The sequence below is a fragment of the Scatophagus argus genome, chromosome 11, assembly GCF_020382885.2.
Source record: "Scatophagus argus isolate fScaArg1 chromosome 11, fScaArg1.pri, whole genome shotgun sequence".
NCBI lineage: Eukaryota > Metazoa > Chordata > Actinopteri > Scatophagidae > Scatophagus > Scatophagus argus.
The window spans coordinates 15,260,719-15,274,358 of record NC_058503.1 but is presented as its reverse complement, the minus strand read 5'-3'; the positions used below and the strand labels follow the sequence as shown (position 1 = coordinate 15,274,358).

Genomic DNA, 13,640 nt, shown 5'->3' with positions numbered 1-13,640 from the left:
CAAGGTAATGGTGCCTGTTGCTTTTAGGGCACCTCACTATTCTTAATTTGTCTGTAATACAATAACAAGAAACTACTGTCTTCTGTTCTTGTTCTGGCTCTTTCCTTTCAGTCCTTCTCTCCTCCCCAGGGCTACTTTTATATTTCTATCTTTTCTGTTCCCTCTCTTTTCGTATTATACTATTCCTTTATTTCCCTCTTTTCATCTTACGTTAATTGTTTAGTTAATTTCTTCTGTCATTACATTAACTCATTTCATTCATTCTCTCCACTCAAGTCATTTTATTCTTTCTACCCAGATCTATTTTTTCTCTCTCTCCATCTCCTTCTGTTGTCTCCCCTCTTCAGGCTAGCCCTGCTGTTGCTCTATCAATCAGGCCACCTACCTGTCAAACAGGCTGTTAAAGCAACTGGTGGCTTGTAGTTTGAGAAGCTTCCTTTCTTTTCAGATTTTAGTCTGCCTGCACCAGTAGTTCTAACACTATCTCTGTTTATCTCTGTTTCCTCTAGGTGGCAGCAGTGTTATAACAGCCGTCAAATGATTCAAAAGAACAGATGCCATTTATGTTGAAATGATTCTCTTTTGATTGCCAGTTTCTCTGCAGTATTTATTAATTTATAATACCTCCACTGTTTTTGTAGTCTGTGTTTTTTTTTTTGTTGAATGAATTTGTATTTAATCAACAGTCAGAGCAAATGGTTCATCATCAAGATGGCTACCTTTTTGTAAACTGATTAAACTGACCAGATTGTGACTTGTAGCAACAATTGTTTCCAGCTAAACAAAATGATGTAGTGTGAGTGGTGCTTTCTTAGTATCACATGTGCTGACGTCCTATTTCTTCAAAAGCATGTTGAAACAAACCCCTCTTCCCTTCCTTGCTTTCTCCAGGCACCCATGTTCTCCTGGCCACGACTGAGGGATGCAGACCCCGTCCTTCGCTGTGAGATGGCCTCCACAGGAGAAGTAAGCACCTCAGAAACACAAACCAACCTGTGTTAATTCTTGTGCACATTTTTGTTCCCATAGCTAATTTGGAAAGTCAGTGTTAACATTTCCTCATGTGTGTCTGTCTGTGTGTTTTATTGCAGGTAGCTTGTTTTGGACCAAACATTTATTCAGCCTTCCTGAAGGCTATGCTCTCCACAGGTTTTAAGCTACCACAGAAGGGCATCCTGATTGGGATTCAGGTAAGACTACAGCCATCTGGAAGTCCACTTGCCTTCTGTTCGTGTTTCCTTTTGGTTCCTCCTGCCCGCATGACAACAAATGTGAGGTGCTTGCTGAACAGATGGCCTAAATCTTTTAGGCTATCGGCCTCTTACAATGCCAGCCTGGCACTCCTCAGTTTGTTTCACACCGCATCACACCTTGATTCATGTGACTCTTTACAAATCTCAAGTTCTCAAGTGACTTTGTGTAAATTACACTGAGTTTTAAATACCTATCAGTTTACAGATCTGGTGATGCCCCAAAGATGAGTAAACCTGATGTCTGATGATAAAACTCAGTCAGAAACTATCCAAAGGAACTTAAAATCTCCCACTGTAAAGAGGTACATCCTCCCTCCCCAAAAATGACAAAACTAGCTTAGTAGACTTTGTTTTCTTTATCCTCATCGACCAAGTATTCCGTCAAAAGAAGTCTAGGTTGCCATTGGTGGATAAAAAAAAAACAAAGCACTGAGCACACCTGAGCACTGTGCTCTTTAATGACACCACATTACGTGAGTTTTGGCAATTAAGTCTGGTTCTCACCCTGGGTTGCCAAACTGCGAGTTTCTCTAATGCAGCTTTAACAAAGCGCTCTCAACACTAGCTGTATAAGTCGTGCTTGTGGGGAACAGGTTTCTTTCAAGGCAGGTACCTGGGATCACATATGCACCAAAATATGGCTGACAAGCAGAAACACTTTAGCCTGACAGGTCCAGAACACACAGCAACACAGATATGATTTACCTCAGATACTTCTGACAAATACTGTTGAAGGAGCATCGAAATAGTCTAAGTCTATCATTTATTTTATTTTGGTGAAAAAGACTGTGGCCTATAGCTTGAGGGCAGTAGATTTCACAGTTTCACACATGTGGTATTAAAATGTGTTAGTATGGGGAGTCCCTTGTACTATACTGTTGCCATGGTGCAGTTATCTTCATTACTGTATTGACACTGTACAAATTTGGAACACATAGAAACAAACACACACACATATATATGTGTATATATATATACATACATATATACATATATATTGTGAATGTGTCATTCCCACGTTGCATCCCTTGGGCATCCCCCTGTTATGATGTTATAAGCACATCAAAGCAGATGTTTATAAAAGGCACAATAGTTTTGGTGTAAACAGAAAAATGATCTGACTTTGTGTAAGCTAGGCAGGGAAAACCCTGATTAATTATTTCTCTTCATGTCCAAAACTGGTGGTCTACAACACGGATAAAACAACAACTAAGCATCAAGCTGCTGTGGGTCGACATGCTGCACCACTACATGTGACATCAATGTCATCATCGGACTGTCTGACAGATTGACAAATTTATCACCCACACAGAACTAAACTGAAGAGCACCTGGATAAAAGTAACAGCCTTATGATAAACAGGAAATTGTGAATACACATTGAATACTCATCAATACACATCAGTCCACCCTCACCTCCATTTCTTACTCCACAATGACTGCCATCTCAGTTTGTACCATCCAGAATGTAGAACCAGAATACAACAAAAAGTGGAGGGGTCTAACGATTTCCTAAGGCAGATGTTTCAACACTTGTTCATATGAGGGCACAAGTTATGAGCACTGCTTTGTCAACCCATAAATGCCTTTTATCTGTTTACAGCTTGTAACTGATGTCTGAATTACAGACATCCGGGTTAGAACAAACTTGGCAATATTACAGTCGCAGGTGTGACATTTCAGACATCAAAGATTTTGCCTTATTCTGTAATAATGACCTATCACACATGTATAATAGTTACATCTCATAGTATATTCTTAAGTATCATCACGTTGAAGGCACTATGACTGAACAGCATGAATACTGATTTGAAAAGGGGAAATTTAAGGCAAACTTTTAATGATGACCCATACGAAATATGTCTTTTCTCTATTATTAATATCACATTTTGTCTCTTTCTGCTGCTCTTCCATCACCCCAGCATTCGTTCAGACCCAATTTCCTTTCTACAGCCCACCAACTGAAAGAGGAGGGATTCAAGGTGAGCACTGAAAGACTGATTTTGTTTTAACCGCTACAGACCAGACTTCTCATTGAAAATCAGAAATATTTTTCTCTGTTGTTTTCCTTCTGTCCTTATTTTAAAAAGGCACATCTCAATATTTTTATATTGGCCTTTTGTACATTTCTGTGCTCCTAGCTTTATGCTACTGAAGCCACTTCTGCCTGGCTGTGTGCCAATGATGTGCCTGCTACTCCAGTTGCCTGGCCTTCAGAGAAGGGAGGAGACACCAGTCTGCCCAGTATTAAGAGGTCAGGAAATATTCATTTTTATCACTAACTGGATGCCTTAATTCTTTTGACACTTTCACAAACATGGTAGCCAAAAAAACAAATAAATAAAAATAAAGGAAATAAAAAGCCAGTTAAACCAGCTTGCTAATGGTTTCTTGAGGCAAGGTTTAAGCTACACAGTGATACAATAAATTCAAACTTGGGATATCTAATCAGATACTGTCTTAAGATCTAAGGACACAGCATCTACATTTACTCTGTAATATGCCAATAGATCAAAGAGGCTGCTGCAGACTTAGAAGACTAGAGTCACTGCATTAGCCAGAAATAGAGCTCAAATAGGGAGGATGAGGAAAAGTCTTGTTAGAGCAATGCCAAGTCAGGTTTGTGGATATCCAAAAAAGCAGCTGAAGCTTTATGGTTTTCAAGTAAGAAATCAACAAATACTTTTTAGCACAAAAAAGATCATATTAACTGCACATGAAGTGAAGCATATCTTCCAGTCACTGTTGAAATAAAACACGGTTTTACACCGTTCCCATTCAGCTGTCAAATGGACAACCCTTTTCAAACATTCTAGCAACACAGAGTAAGTGTAACAGGCTGAGTGCTGCTGCAATTTTGAGGTAATGATTCCACAAAAGTCATGATCATACTACAATGAAGCCATCTGGACCATATGTTTGGAAATGAGCTGGCGGAGAGGAGGATGTAAAAGGAATTTAATAGGCCCAGACCAAACAACACACACGGATACACACAAGGCTGGCTGGCATCAGCTGTGCAAGGTGGCATAGAGGCCAAGTCTTTATGGAGAAGAACATGACCTTTGTTGTCACTGTTGTCTGTCCTCCATATTTTGTATTACAATTCAGCCCTAATTCTCGGCTGACAGTCAAAGGCCTTCAAGTAGAAAAAAAGAAAAAGAAGTAATATAGAAGCCAGGGCTTTACTGTGTGTGTGTGTGTGTGTCAGAGAGAGAGGGGATAAGAGAGATTTCAAATTTCAAACCCTGCTATAATAGTGGGTATATTGTCACCCACTATTATAGCAGGGTTTGAAATTATTATATTTATATTTTCATGTAAAAACTAGCATGTATACACACACACACACACACACACACATATATATATATATATATGTATATATGCCCTTGCATGGATCATCTTTTTGCCCTGAGGTACTGATTTATCTGTTTGTTTTAACAGACTGATCAGTGAGGGTCATATTGACCTGGTGGTCAACTTGCCCAATAACAACACTCGCCACCTAAAGGATAACTTCATCATCCGCAGAATGGCTGTTGACCATGGTGTTCCACTCATCACCAATTATCAGGTCAGTAAACGTCACACTACCAGTAACTCAGGAAAAGTACCGATGTGATGTGCTCAGAAAACGTCTACATACGGTTTTTTTCCCCCCTTTGTGTATTAGGTGGTGAAGTTGTTTGCGGAGGCCATTCGCTATGCGGGTGAGCTCGACACTACCAGCCTCTTCCACTACCGGCGGAAAGATAACCAACAAAGAAGGGCTGGACAGCAGTGCTAAAGTTTCCTTCTCTTCCCTTTGGAAAACAGCAGTATTGAGAGGGAGCAAATTTCCATTATGTAGTTTCTTCAAAATTCCTTGTATCTCTTTCCTGATCATATGTTATCAAGATTTAGTGGAGTTATTTAGATGCCAAGAATTACAGTCTGTCAGGAGTTGGTTAGACCAAAACACAATAATTAGTTATAAACTACTAGAGGGTACTAACAGTGTTACAGTTACAGTGACTCACCGTTGTCTCTTGAGGTACAAAGTGGAATCACAAAGGCAGGATGCGTCGAGGCTAGCTGGTTAGCATGCTTACTATAGCTCTTTTAACAAACAAGTTTGCCAGGTTGTAGGAAATCTTATCGTTTCTAAATGAACTGCGGACCAACAGAACATCAGAGTAAACTTCTTGAACAACTAAACTAGATAGACTAAAACTGTTTAAAAAACAATTAAAAAGACTGTCATGCTGAAGGAGGATAAACACCAACCAGACAAGCTGGAAATACAAAGGTGGTTATGATTGGTTATAAAATAGGCTATAAAGCTTTGAAGAATTACAACTAATTTACACTGACCAGAGAGGGTATTTACACTGCCTTTTCAACGAGAATAAATACATAAGGGCAGTGTTGCTGTTGTTCTTTCTTTTGCTAAGGATCAGTGGTTTATTTTTATTATGAGAATGGGATGCAATAAGGTTTTTAACTTCTCGGTGGTCTTATGATGCTTTGGCCGAACACATTTTTCTTTGTGTTGAAAATGTACTATATACTAAACTTTTTTTTCAAGAGGTCTAGTATGAATCCCTAGCTTTAAACCCTGAGTTTGGTGACAACCGATCTGTTTATATATTTGGATTTATGTGTGTATATACTGTATGTTTCAAACGGTGTCTGCATTTGCAACTGCTCTGCATTTAAAACACCAGTCCAAATGCATTTAACTATACTTTGCAACAACCCTACTGTTGTTGGTCTTGTTTGTGTTATGTAAAAAGCCACTCAAACACAATTAAGTTTTCTCTCACATGCTGCATGTGTGGGTGTGTGTGTTGTATTCACATTGCATATCTAATTATAAAGCAAGGAATTTCTTGTCTGTCTGTCTGTTCTCTGAATCTGTACTTGAATGGATCTGCACACTGCTTGTTAGATACCGTACATCACAGTGCTTTGAGATTTGTTAAACTGTACAGCCTTCACTCATCATTGTACTTTTTATTCCGGGGCTGTGTGGCTATTTCTGAAAGATCACAATAGGTGTTTGTTTATTCATAAAGCCACCCTGGGTAAACTCCCTTCTCACTAACATAGATACACACTTTGCTGACACAGAGATTGGTGTACTCTTTGAGATTACAGTATGTGGTTTTGTTCCTAGTGCATGGACCGAATTGGTTAGGAGAGTGTTTCAGTACTTTGCTCCCCTCACATGGAAAAATATTTTAAACTGAGGGACTAGGTCTCACTGCCTGATTTTTGAGCTCTTATAAGTACAGTGGTTAATTAATTAGTCTGTACATGTCTAATTAACATGACTAACCTGGTTAAAAATGACTTTAAAAAAAATCTTGAGAACAATTCATCTGATTAACTAATACTTTGCAGGTATATTTCTGAGGACCTAAGGACAGTCAGCTTATCCAGTTTATTCTGGATAAGTAGCACGAGTAACAAGCTAAATTTTCTCAGTGGAATGACAAGCATTTCCCAGCAGTGGTTAACTATCCCCTGGAAATGAGACTCAGACTGTCCCCATTGGAGCACCAGGAGAATTTGCTGGAATTAGAGAATTAGCTGTCTGAAAAAGACTGATTGGCCTGCAGTGTCAGGCCAGAGTTAAAAATGCTAAATGAAATGGGTAAATCTGTGGGAAATTTGTCATAATTAGCGAATGAATTCTTGTATTATGGCTAAGAACATGTTTTGTCACAGTGACCTTTGGCACCTGCTCCTAAGAAGTTAATCCTTATTCTATTAAGCTTACAAAAATTTTAAATTGTTAATTCCTCATGCTTCAGTTCCTCCAGCCATGGCTTTCGCTGGCACAGAGTATAACAGTAAAACACATCTACAATCCCTCAGACCTGTAGACAGTTAATCCCCCCCTCAGCCTGCTTCTAACCTGATGGTATGATGTCTGTAATCACACGCAGTTGGCGGTTTGCACACGCACATACACAATCAACACAACGAAAGTGAACATGTTAAAAGAAGAAAAGCTGAGGAAGTGGTTGGTGTTTAATTAAAAGAAGAAAAAAATGAAGAACATGACTGACCGAGCTCAACACATCATATCACAATCACTGTTCCCAAGTTCATTCTATGTTTTAAATATCACAATCATGCTCTGGGAAAGCAGGAAAACAGGCTTGTATACTTTTTTGTGAAGTATCTCAGAGTTACCAGAGCTTCACGATGATAAACATTAAGTCCAGTCTGAGTAAATGCCACGAGCAAAACAAACACTTCAACAGTGTAAAAAGATAATATGCATGAATATTTACAATATTCAAAATCGAAATAGTCAGCAAACCTGACAACTGTGAACCATCATCTCTGTAGACACCTTCCTGCTAACACCCTTTACAAAGCCATGAAACCCTGTGAAAATCAAATTAAAGCATATTAAAATCATTCATACACATCATGAATATGATCATGCCACTGACGCTAATGATACAAAGTACAAAACTAAACACTACAAACTGATTCCAACACCTTACCCACCTCACACAAGGCTAATGCTATTATAGGTTATTTTTCCCCCTGCTAGCATAACTGCTTCAGGTTCCATTTACAGAATCTCCAAAGACTACTAATATTGATCTGCCTGCAAAATCCTTGGCAACCTTCCTCCAGCTATTTGACCCGCATTTACCAGCCACACTCCTCCACCTCAGCTTCTGCAGGTAACTCAGGTTACATCAGCAGTTTCCTTTGATTAAGCAACATCCACTGCATCCACCTATAGCGCCATAAGATCCACAAATAGCAAGTCCCACTGGTAACAGAATAAAGTCAAAAAGATTAAAAAGGTAGAGTTCCTATCTACACAGTAAATGTGGTCTCACTGTTACTGTACCATACATATTACACAGTGGTAGTCATGTAATATCTCATACAGGAGACCAGAGGATTGTTTCATTATTCAGGAACAGAGATACCACAAACCACCAAGACCGAGCTTGCTTTTGATCTGCAAAAGTCATGACTGATGTTTGAAACAGCCAGCTGCTTCTTTCTGTCAGTGAACATGATAGTAATGCGAACTGATCTAAACTACTAGAGGCTAAATCATTACGAAAAGTCACTAATTTACCCAGTCACTACCTGCGTAGTTGATTTTTTTTTCTAATGCATAAGCACAGTTACAGTAATAAGTCTCAATGTGGTTGACCGTGTCAAAGCAAGCCATCACCTCACAATACAAGGATAACTATCATATTACACAGTACAAGGGTATACCTGCAGGGCCAGTTGGTCACCTCCACACATCTTGTAGCATCATTTAACCCAAATAGGTTATTAGGAATTACATTCATAAAGCCAATCGATGTTATGGCTGTCTATATTCAAGAGCTAAAAACACCACCACTGACACAAATGCAACGGAAGAAAACATAGTTAAAATGTGCAACTACAAAGTCCATGTAAAATCCAGTTTTTCAATTGACTGCAGAGGAGGAAGCACAACTGGGCTGTGAGCAGATGTGTTTTAGTTTCATCCTATAGTTAACAACTTTTGGTTAGTTTTAGTGTGACTTGCAGGGTATAACTGAAGCTTTCTTGGCATTGGTTTTCACCAAGGATGTCAGAGCAGGTGTGAAAGAGAAGGACAGAGTGAGAAACCTAAATGTATTCATGATTCCTTATGTTATGTTCCTTGTAAGCCAGAATACTTCCTTGAACTGGTTCTCTGACACAGAAAATATGAAATTCCATGTAAGCAAAGTCTCAAATCCTGTTGAGGAAATTCTACTTCAGCAGCCGAAGGCCATCAGAGTCATGAATTCGCTGCAGGCACAGTAACCAAGCAACGGGGCTGTTTGTGCCGACAATAACTCCCAGGTAGACCCCTATGTCTTGAGCAGTATGTCTGCAAATCCTACTTTGATTAAAGTGTACTGTTGTTAAATTTAACCTTACTTTGTTATTATGAAAAACAGATGTTCTGTTATGGGTCTCCTGGCCTTGAATCTCTAGGAGTACACCAGGGTCTTAGATCTTGTGTGAGTCTTCCTTAGACGAGGAAGCCTTACAAAGGCAGGATGAAAAAGGAGAGGGTCTGACAGGAAGTAAAAAGTGAAATTTCCTTGTAAGATTTAAAATTACTTTCACTGACTGATAATGTCCCACATCCTGTCATCTCTGTGAACTAAAGGTGAATTCTGTGTTTGTAATCCAATGAAGTCCCCACTTAGGTTAAACCAGTTTAGGCCAGAACATGTCTTTAACAGGGGTCATATGGGCCCATTAGTAATGTTTTTAGGGAGTCATCCAGCAAGGTCGGAACAACATCTGAGATTGTGTGTCAATTAGACTGACACATATGGTATCTAATTGAGTTACTGGTTACAAATGCTTAAGAAATGCATGAAGAAATTACAATTGAAAGGACATTTTGAAATTATATAAACATGGAATTATGATATAGATTTTTCATATATTGAAGCAGCTAATGTTCACATAAAAATATCACGTAACTCATAGCATAAGTAGTGGTTTTCATTGTGAAACTTGGTTTCACTGAAACTTATTTCAGTGTTTGTATCAGTACTTTTTGTACATTTTAACAATCCCACAAGAATACGATATTTTTGGTTACTACAGGTGTTATATGGAATTTTTTTTTTACTATTTAACCTTATTTATATATATTTTTTTTTATTTTAATTTTTAAATAATAATGAGGTTTTGGGTCTACTTTGTTATGCCAAATGGTGTCAAACAGCTGTGGTTCCATTTCTTGAATTTTTTTTTCATGTTTCAGCATGTTATCATGTTTGAGTTCAGAGCTGAATAATTACAAACCTTATGCTCCCTGCTCTTCTTTGAAATGCACTATTTTTCAACAAGTCTAAGATCTATCCCACAGTCACATTAACTCAATGACTGCTACGGTCAGATTGGATGTTCCAAAAGTATACTTGCCAGGAAAAGTATATTTACAGGAACTCAACAGCAACTAGAAAGACTTTCCCCCCAGCTGGTATTAATCACTGACTTAATTAAAGATTCAACTGAGTTGTAGTTTACTAATCCACAAGAGAAGAATGACACACTGGATCATGACATATGTACCATACACACCTGAACATACTGATAAGAAGTAATGGCTATTGGCAGCTGGTAAGACTTTGATGTTGACATGAATTACTGATGTTAGAAACAGTGGCAACTTGCATACCTGCAAACATAAGGCAGCTTTATACCTGGAGAGTAGCAGTTCATGTGGATGTGCTTCAGCTGTGTCTGTTCAAAACAGAATAATGTTTTCTTTCAATAAAAATTACTGGGTGCTCATTCTGAGTTATCTACTTAGAGCGCACACATCATTGCCATCCTTTGCTTTTTGAGGAATTTCTAAATGCTGACTGAAATGATAATAATCGCAGCCCCAACACAACAGCCAAAGTAAGAATCTATCCCAGCAAATAAAAAAATATATCCCTGCTCAAATCAAACAGAATAACTGACACTGTCAGACTTTGTTCTTGTTCTTCCTTTTTCAAAGAAGAATGAGGCCATGTAGTTTGAACAGCAATGTCCAGAAATTCTAAATAATGCACCGTTTCATTACACCATATTCTGCTCTCTTCCTGGCATAAAGAGGCCCACTGTTTTTCATTGGAGGAAAAAAAACAGAAAACAAACTTGGTTAATTGACATGCGTTTGTCATGCTGTGCTAAATGAATTATGTATGGAGGTGAGGAGCAAGCAGGGCTTAGGAAACACTGCATCCTTGTGGGATGAGTGCCGTAGTAGTTGGAGGGCGACTGCCCTGTGTGCAAGTCTGCGCAACGGGATGTTAAAAGCCCAAGCTAAATATTAAAATATGAAAAAAACGATTATCTCAGTCTAAACAGTCTCTGTATCACACTATGCACATGAGCGTGACTCGTCTACCTTGAAAGTCTGTTAGATCTCCCACCAATAAAGACACAATTATACACTCAAATTTACACATCTGCCCTGTTTTAGCGTGTGGTAAATATCATTCTGTCAGCAAGACACCACCCCATTAGCTGTAGCAGTACCTCACTGCAAAAGTGATTGTGCAGCTTAATTGTTTCCCAGGCCATCAAGCGCTTTGAGTTGCCATCTGTAAAGACACAATTGCCATCATATACTTCCATGCTGCTACAACACAGTCACCTACGTTTCATAGCCTCTCTCCACCTAATGAGTTTTAGAATCATTTACAGTGAGTTTTCAGTTCTCCAATAGAATTCACACATACGTAAAACTGAGGAAAAAGCACTGCATATATTTTATGATGTTGCAAAAAAAAAAAGGTTTTTCAAGCACCATTTCTTTCAATTCAATATCATGTTAGCATGTAAATATAAGACAGTCAGTTGGGTCATTAGCCCACTGCTGCTAATGATGATGACATGTTTAGGTTAAAGTAATGACAAGTAAAGTATTTTTTGATAGCTCTGTTGTGTTATTCAAAAATAGTGTAGTATAGTAAATTAAACCATTAAAACTCAGTGGCCACCTGCCAACTTGGTACACATATTATATTTTTTTTGCTGCTGGTTCAGATGTAGTCAGTAACAATTCATTAAGAGAGTGGTCAGACAGTATGTAATATAATTGTGCTTAAGCACAATATCTGAGTTTGTTGGCACTTTACTTTTACCACATTTATGAATTTCTGAACATTGTACTTTTTACTCAGCTGTCTTTATTTAACATTATGCAACCATTCTACATTAAAAAACAGTTTAATTTTGATGGACACTTTCATCTAACTTGGACGGAGCGCATATGATCCTCCTCTGTAATATTGGCTTGACTTTTAAGTTAACTTTGTTGCTTTCAGTTACAGGCAGACTGGCCTCTTCCTTTTGAATAAGTTTGCTTTGGTTACTTTTTCCTGAAGTCTTGTGGACAGTTGATTTTTGTTTATATCAGGGACACAATACAGATGCTGACTGGTTTGATTGCAGAATGGACTGGTAAGTAATATTAGCTGAATTGATATTTCTTGTGTTGTTGCACTTTATTGATGTTTGCTGTCGACTTGCTAGTTTTTGATCATAACCCCTGTCAACTTACACAGTTCTTTGGCTTCTGATATTGTGTGTGTGGTGCTGTTATTTGTAAAAATTTATTGTGCATTGCATAATTTACTTATGCCACATTTAGCCAGGATCTGAATCCTTCGACCACAGCAGATAGCTACAGCAGATACTGGTTCATTAACATAGTATTTAGTCATTTGTTCTTAAGTAACTTCATTCTGAGTTATTAATTAAGTATTTATTAGCCAAGTTAGCCTTTGCTCCTTATGAATTTGACCTTTTTCTTAAGCGTAACCAAAGGAACAACAGATTTTACTATAAAATAAAATAATAGAATACTATTGTTTGTCTATGCTGCAAATGTACTTATTTATATAAAATCATTTAATTACCTTCAAAAGGTACCTCTATATTTGTTCTCCCATGTTTTAAAAATTCAAACATAAATGTTGATGATTTTCCTATTTTATTCTTGTAATGACATATTTTAAAAAAGAATAAAAAAGCAGCACATGCTTATCACACGTGCAACGGTATCCACTTATTTCATATGACCGATGTGTTAATGGCCTCCTCACCATCAGCGTCTTACCAGAAGTTGGCTTATTTAAATGGTAGGATATCCGTGTATATCCTGACAATAACCTAAGCTTCAAATACTAATTACTCTATCACTGAATTACATCAAATCCCCATGTAAGCTTGCCTGATGAGCCCACTTAAAATTACACCTTCTGATTTACTTCCTTGTTAACGTACAATTAGGAACACTTTGTGAAGGAACAGCAGTGATGGCAAATTCCCTTTTGTTACGTTTTTACCTCCCAGGTTTCAAGGGAGGACTTTAAAAATGAGGGCTTTAAAGAGTACGTTTTGCAATCTGCATAGTAAAACTTTCAGTGGGCTCAATCATGCCCCTTGTTTATCGAGAGGAGGTGGCAATTAAATGTCGGCGTGGATCGGTGTTGGTATTCTGATGTTGGAGAGATTTTCCCTGTATGCTCTGTGAAGGCTGTACCTCAGGCTTTGACTGGAATGCCAACGAGAAGGTGTGCTGGCACCGCATCCCCAACAGACAAAAAATTTGTGTGGTCTGCTAAAACCCACAGAAAAGCTCTAAAACATGCACAAGAAAATGCTCCACTTACAGTATCATAGGATTATACTTCAAAGGCTAAAAGTGGTTCTAGAAGTGTAGGGGGACTGGCTGCGTTCTTACCACCATTATTTGGTCTGATCTGTCTTATTTGTAGCCCTATTTTGGGTGGAGTACAGAATAGTCTTTGCATGAAACGATAATTGGACATAGTCATATAGGCATAGACACTTGGAGCAAACTGAGCAAATTCATCTC

General features: G+C 38.2%; 1 protein-coding gene and 1 long non-coding RNA gene across 6 annotated transcripts in view; one reads left to right on the top strand and one right to left on the bottom strand.

The window, feature by feature from the left end:
- The window catches only part of cps1 (carbamoyl-phosphate synthase 1, mitochondrial), a 41,258-nt gene extending 35,452 nt beyond the window's left edge, over nucleotides 1-5,806 (top strand). For all 3 annotated transcript variants that reach the window (XM_046403937.1, XM_046403938.1, XM_046403939.1), the window contains 6 exons: nucleotides 892-966; nucleotides 1,092-1,190; nucleotides 3,175-3,234; nucleotides 3,394-3,506; nucleotides 4,700-4,829; nucleotides 4,929-5,806. In XM_046403937.1, coding sequence (XP_046259893.1) covers nucleotides 892-966; nucleotides 1,092-1,190; nucleotides 3,175-3,234; nucleotides 3,394-3,506; nucleotides 4,700-4,829; nucleotides 4,929-5,042 — 591 coding nt within the window. In that variant the 3' untranslated portion in view covers nucleotides 5,043-5,806. The remainder of the gene's footprint in view (nucleotides 1-891; nucleotides 967-1,091; nucleotides 1,191-3,174; nucleotides 3,235-3,393; nucleotides 3,507-4,699; nucleotides 4,830-4,928) is intronic.
- Nucleotides 1-13,640, bottom strand: part of LOC124066985 — a 78,073-nt gene that overhangs the window by 22,368 nt on the left and 42,065 nt on the right. For 2 of the 3 annotated variants that reach the window (XR_006844681.1, XR_006844680.1), the window contains exon 2: nucleotides 865-974. The exons of the other annotated variant lie outside the window; for it this stretch is intronic. This is a non-coding gene — a long non-coding RNA (uncharacterized LOC124066985). The remainder of the gene's footprint in view (nucleotides 1-864; nucleotides 975-13,640) is intronic. 3 annotated transcript variants of the gene reach the window in all.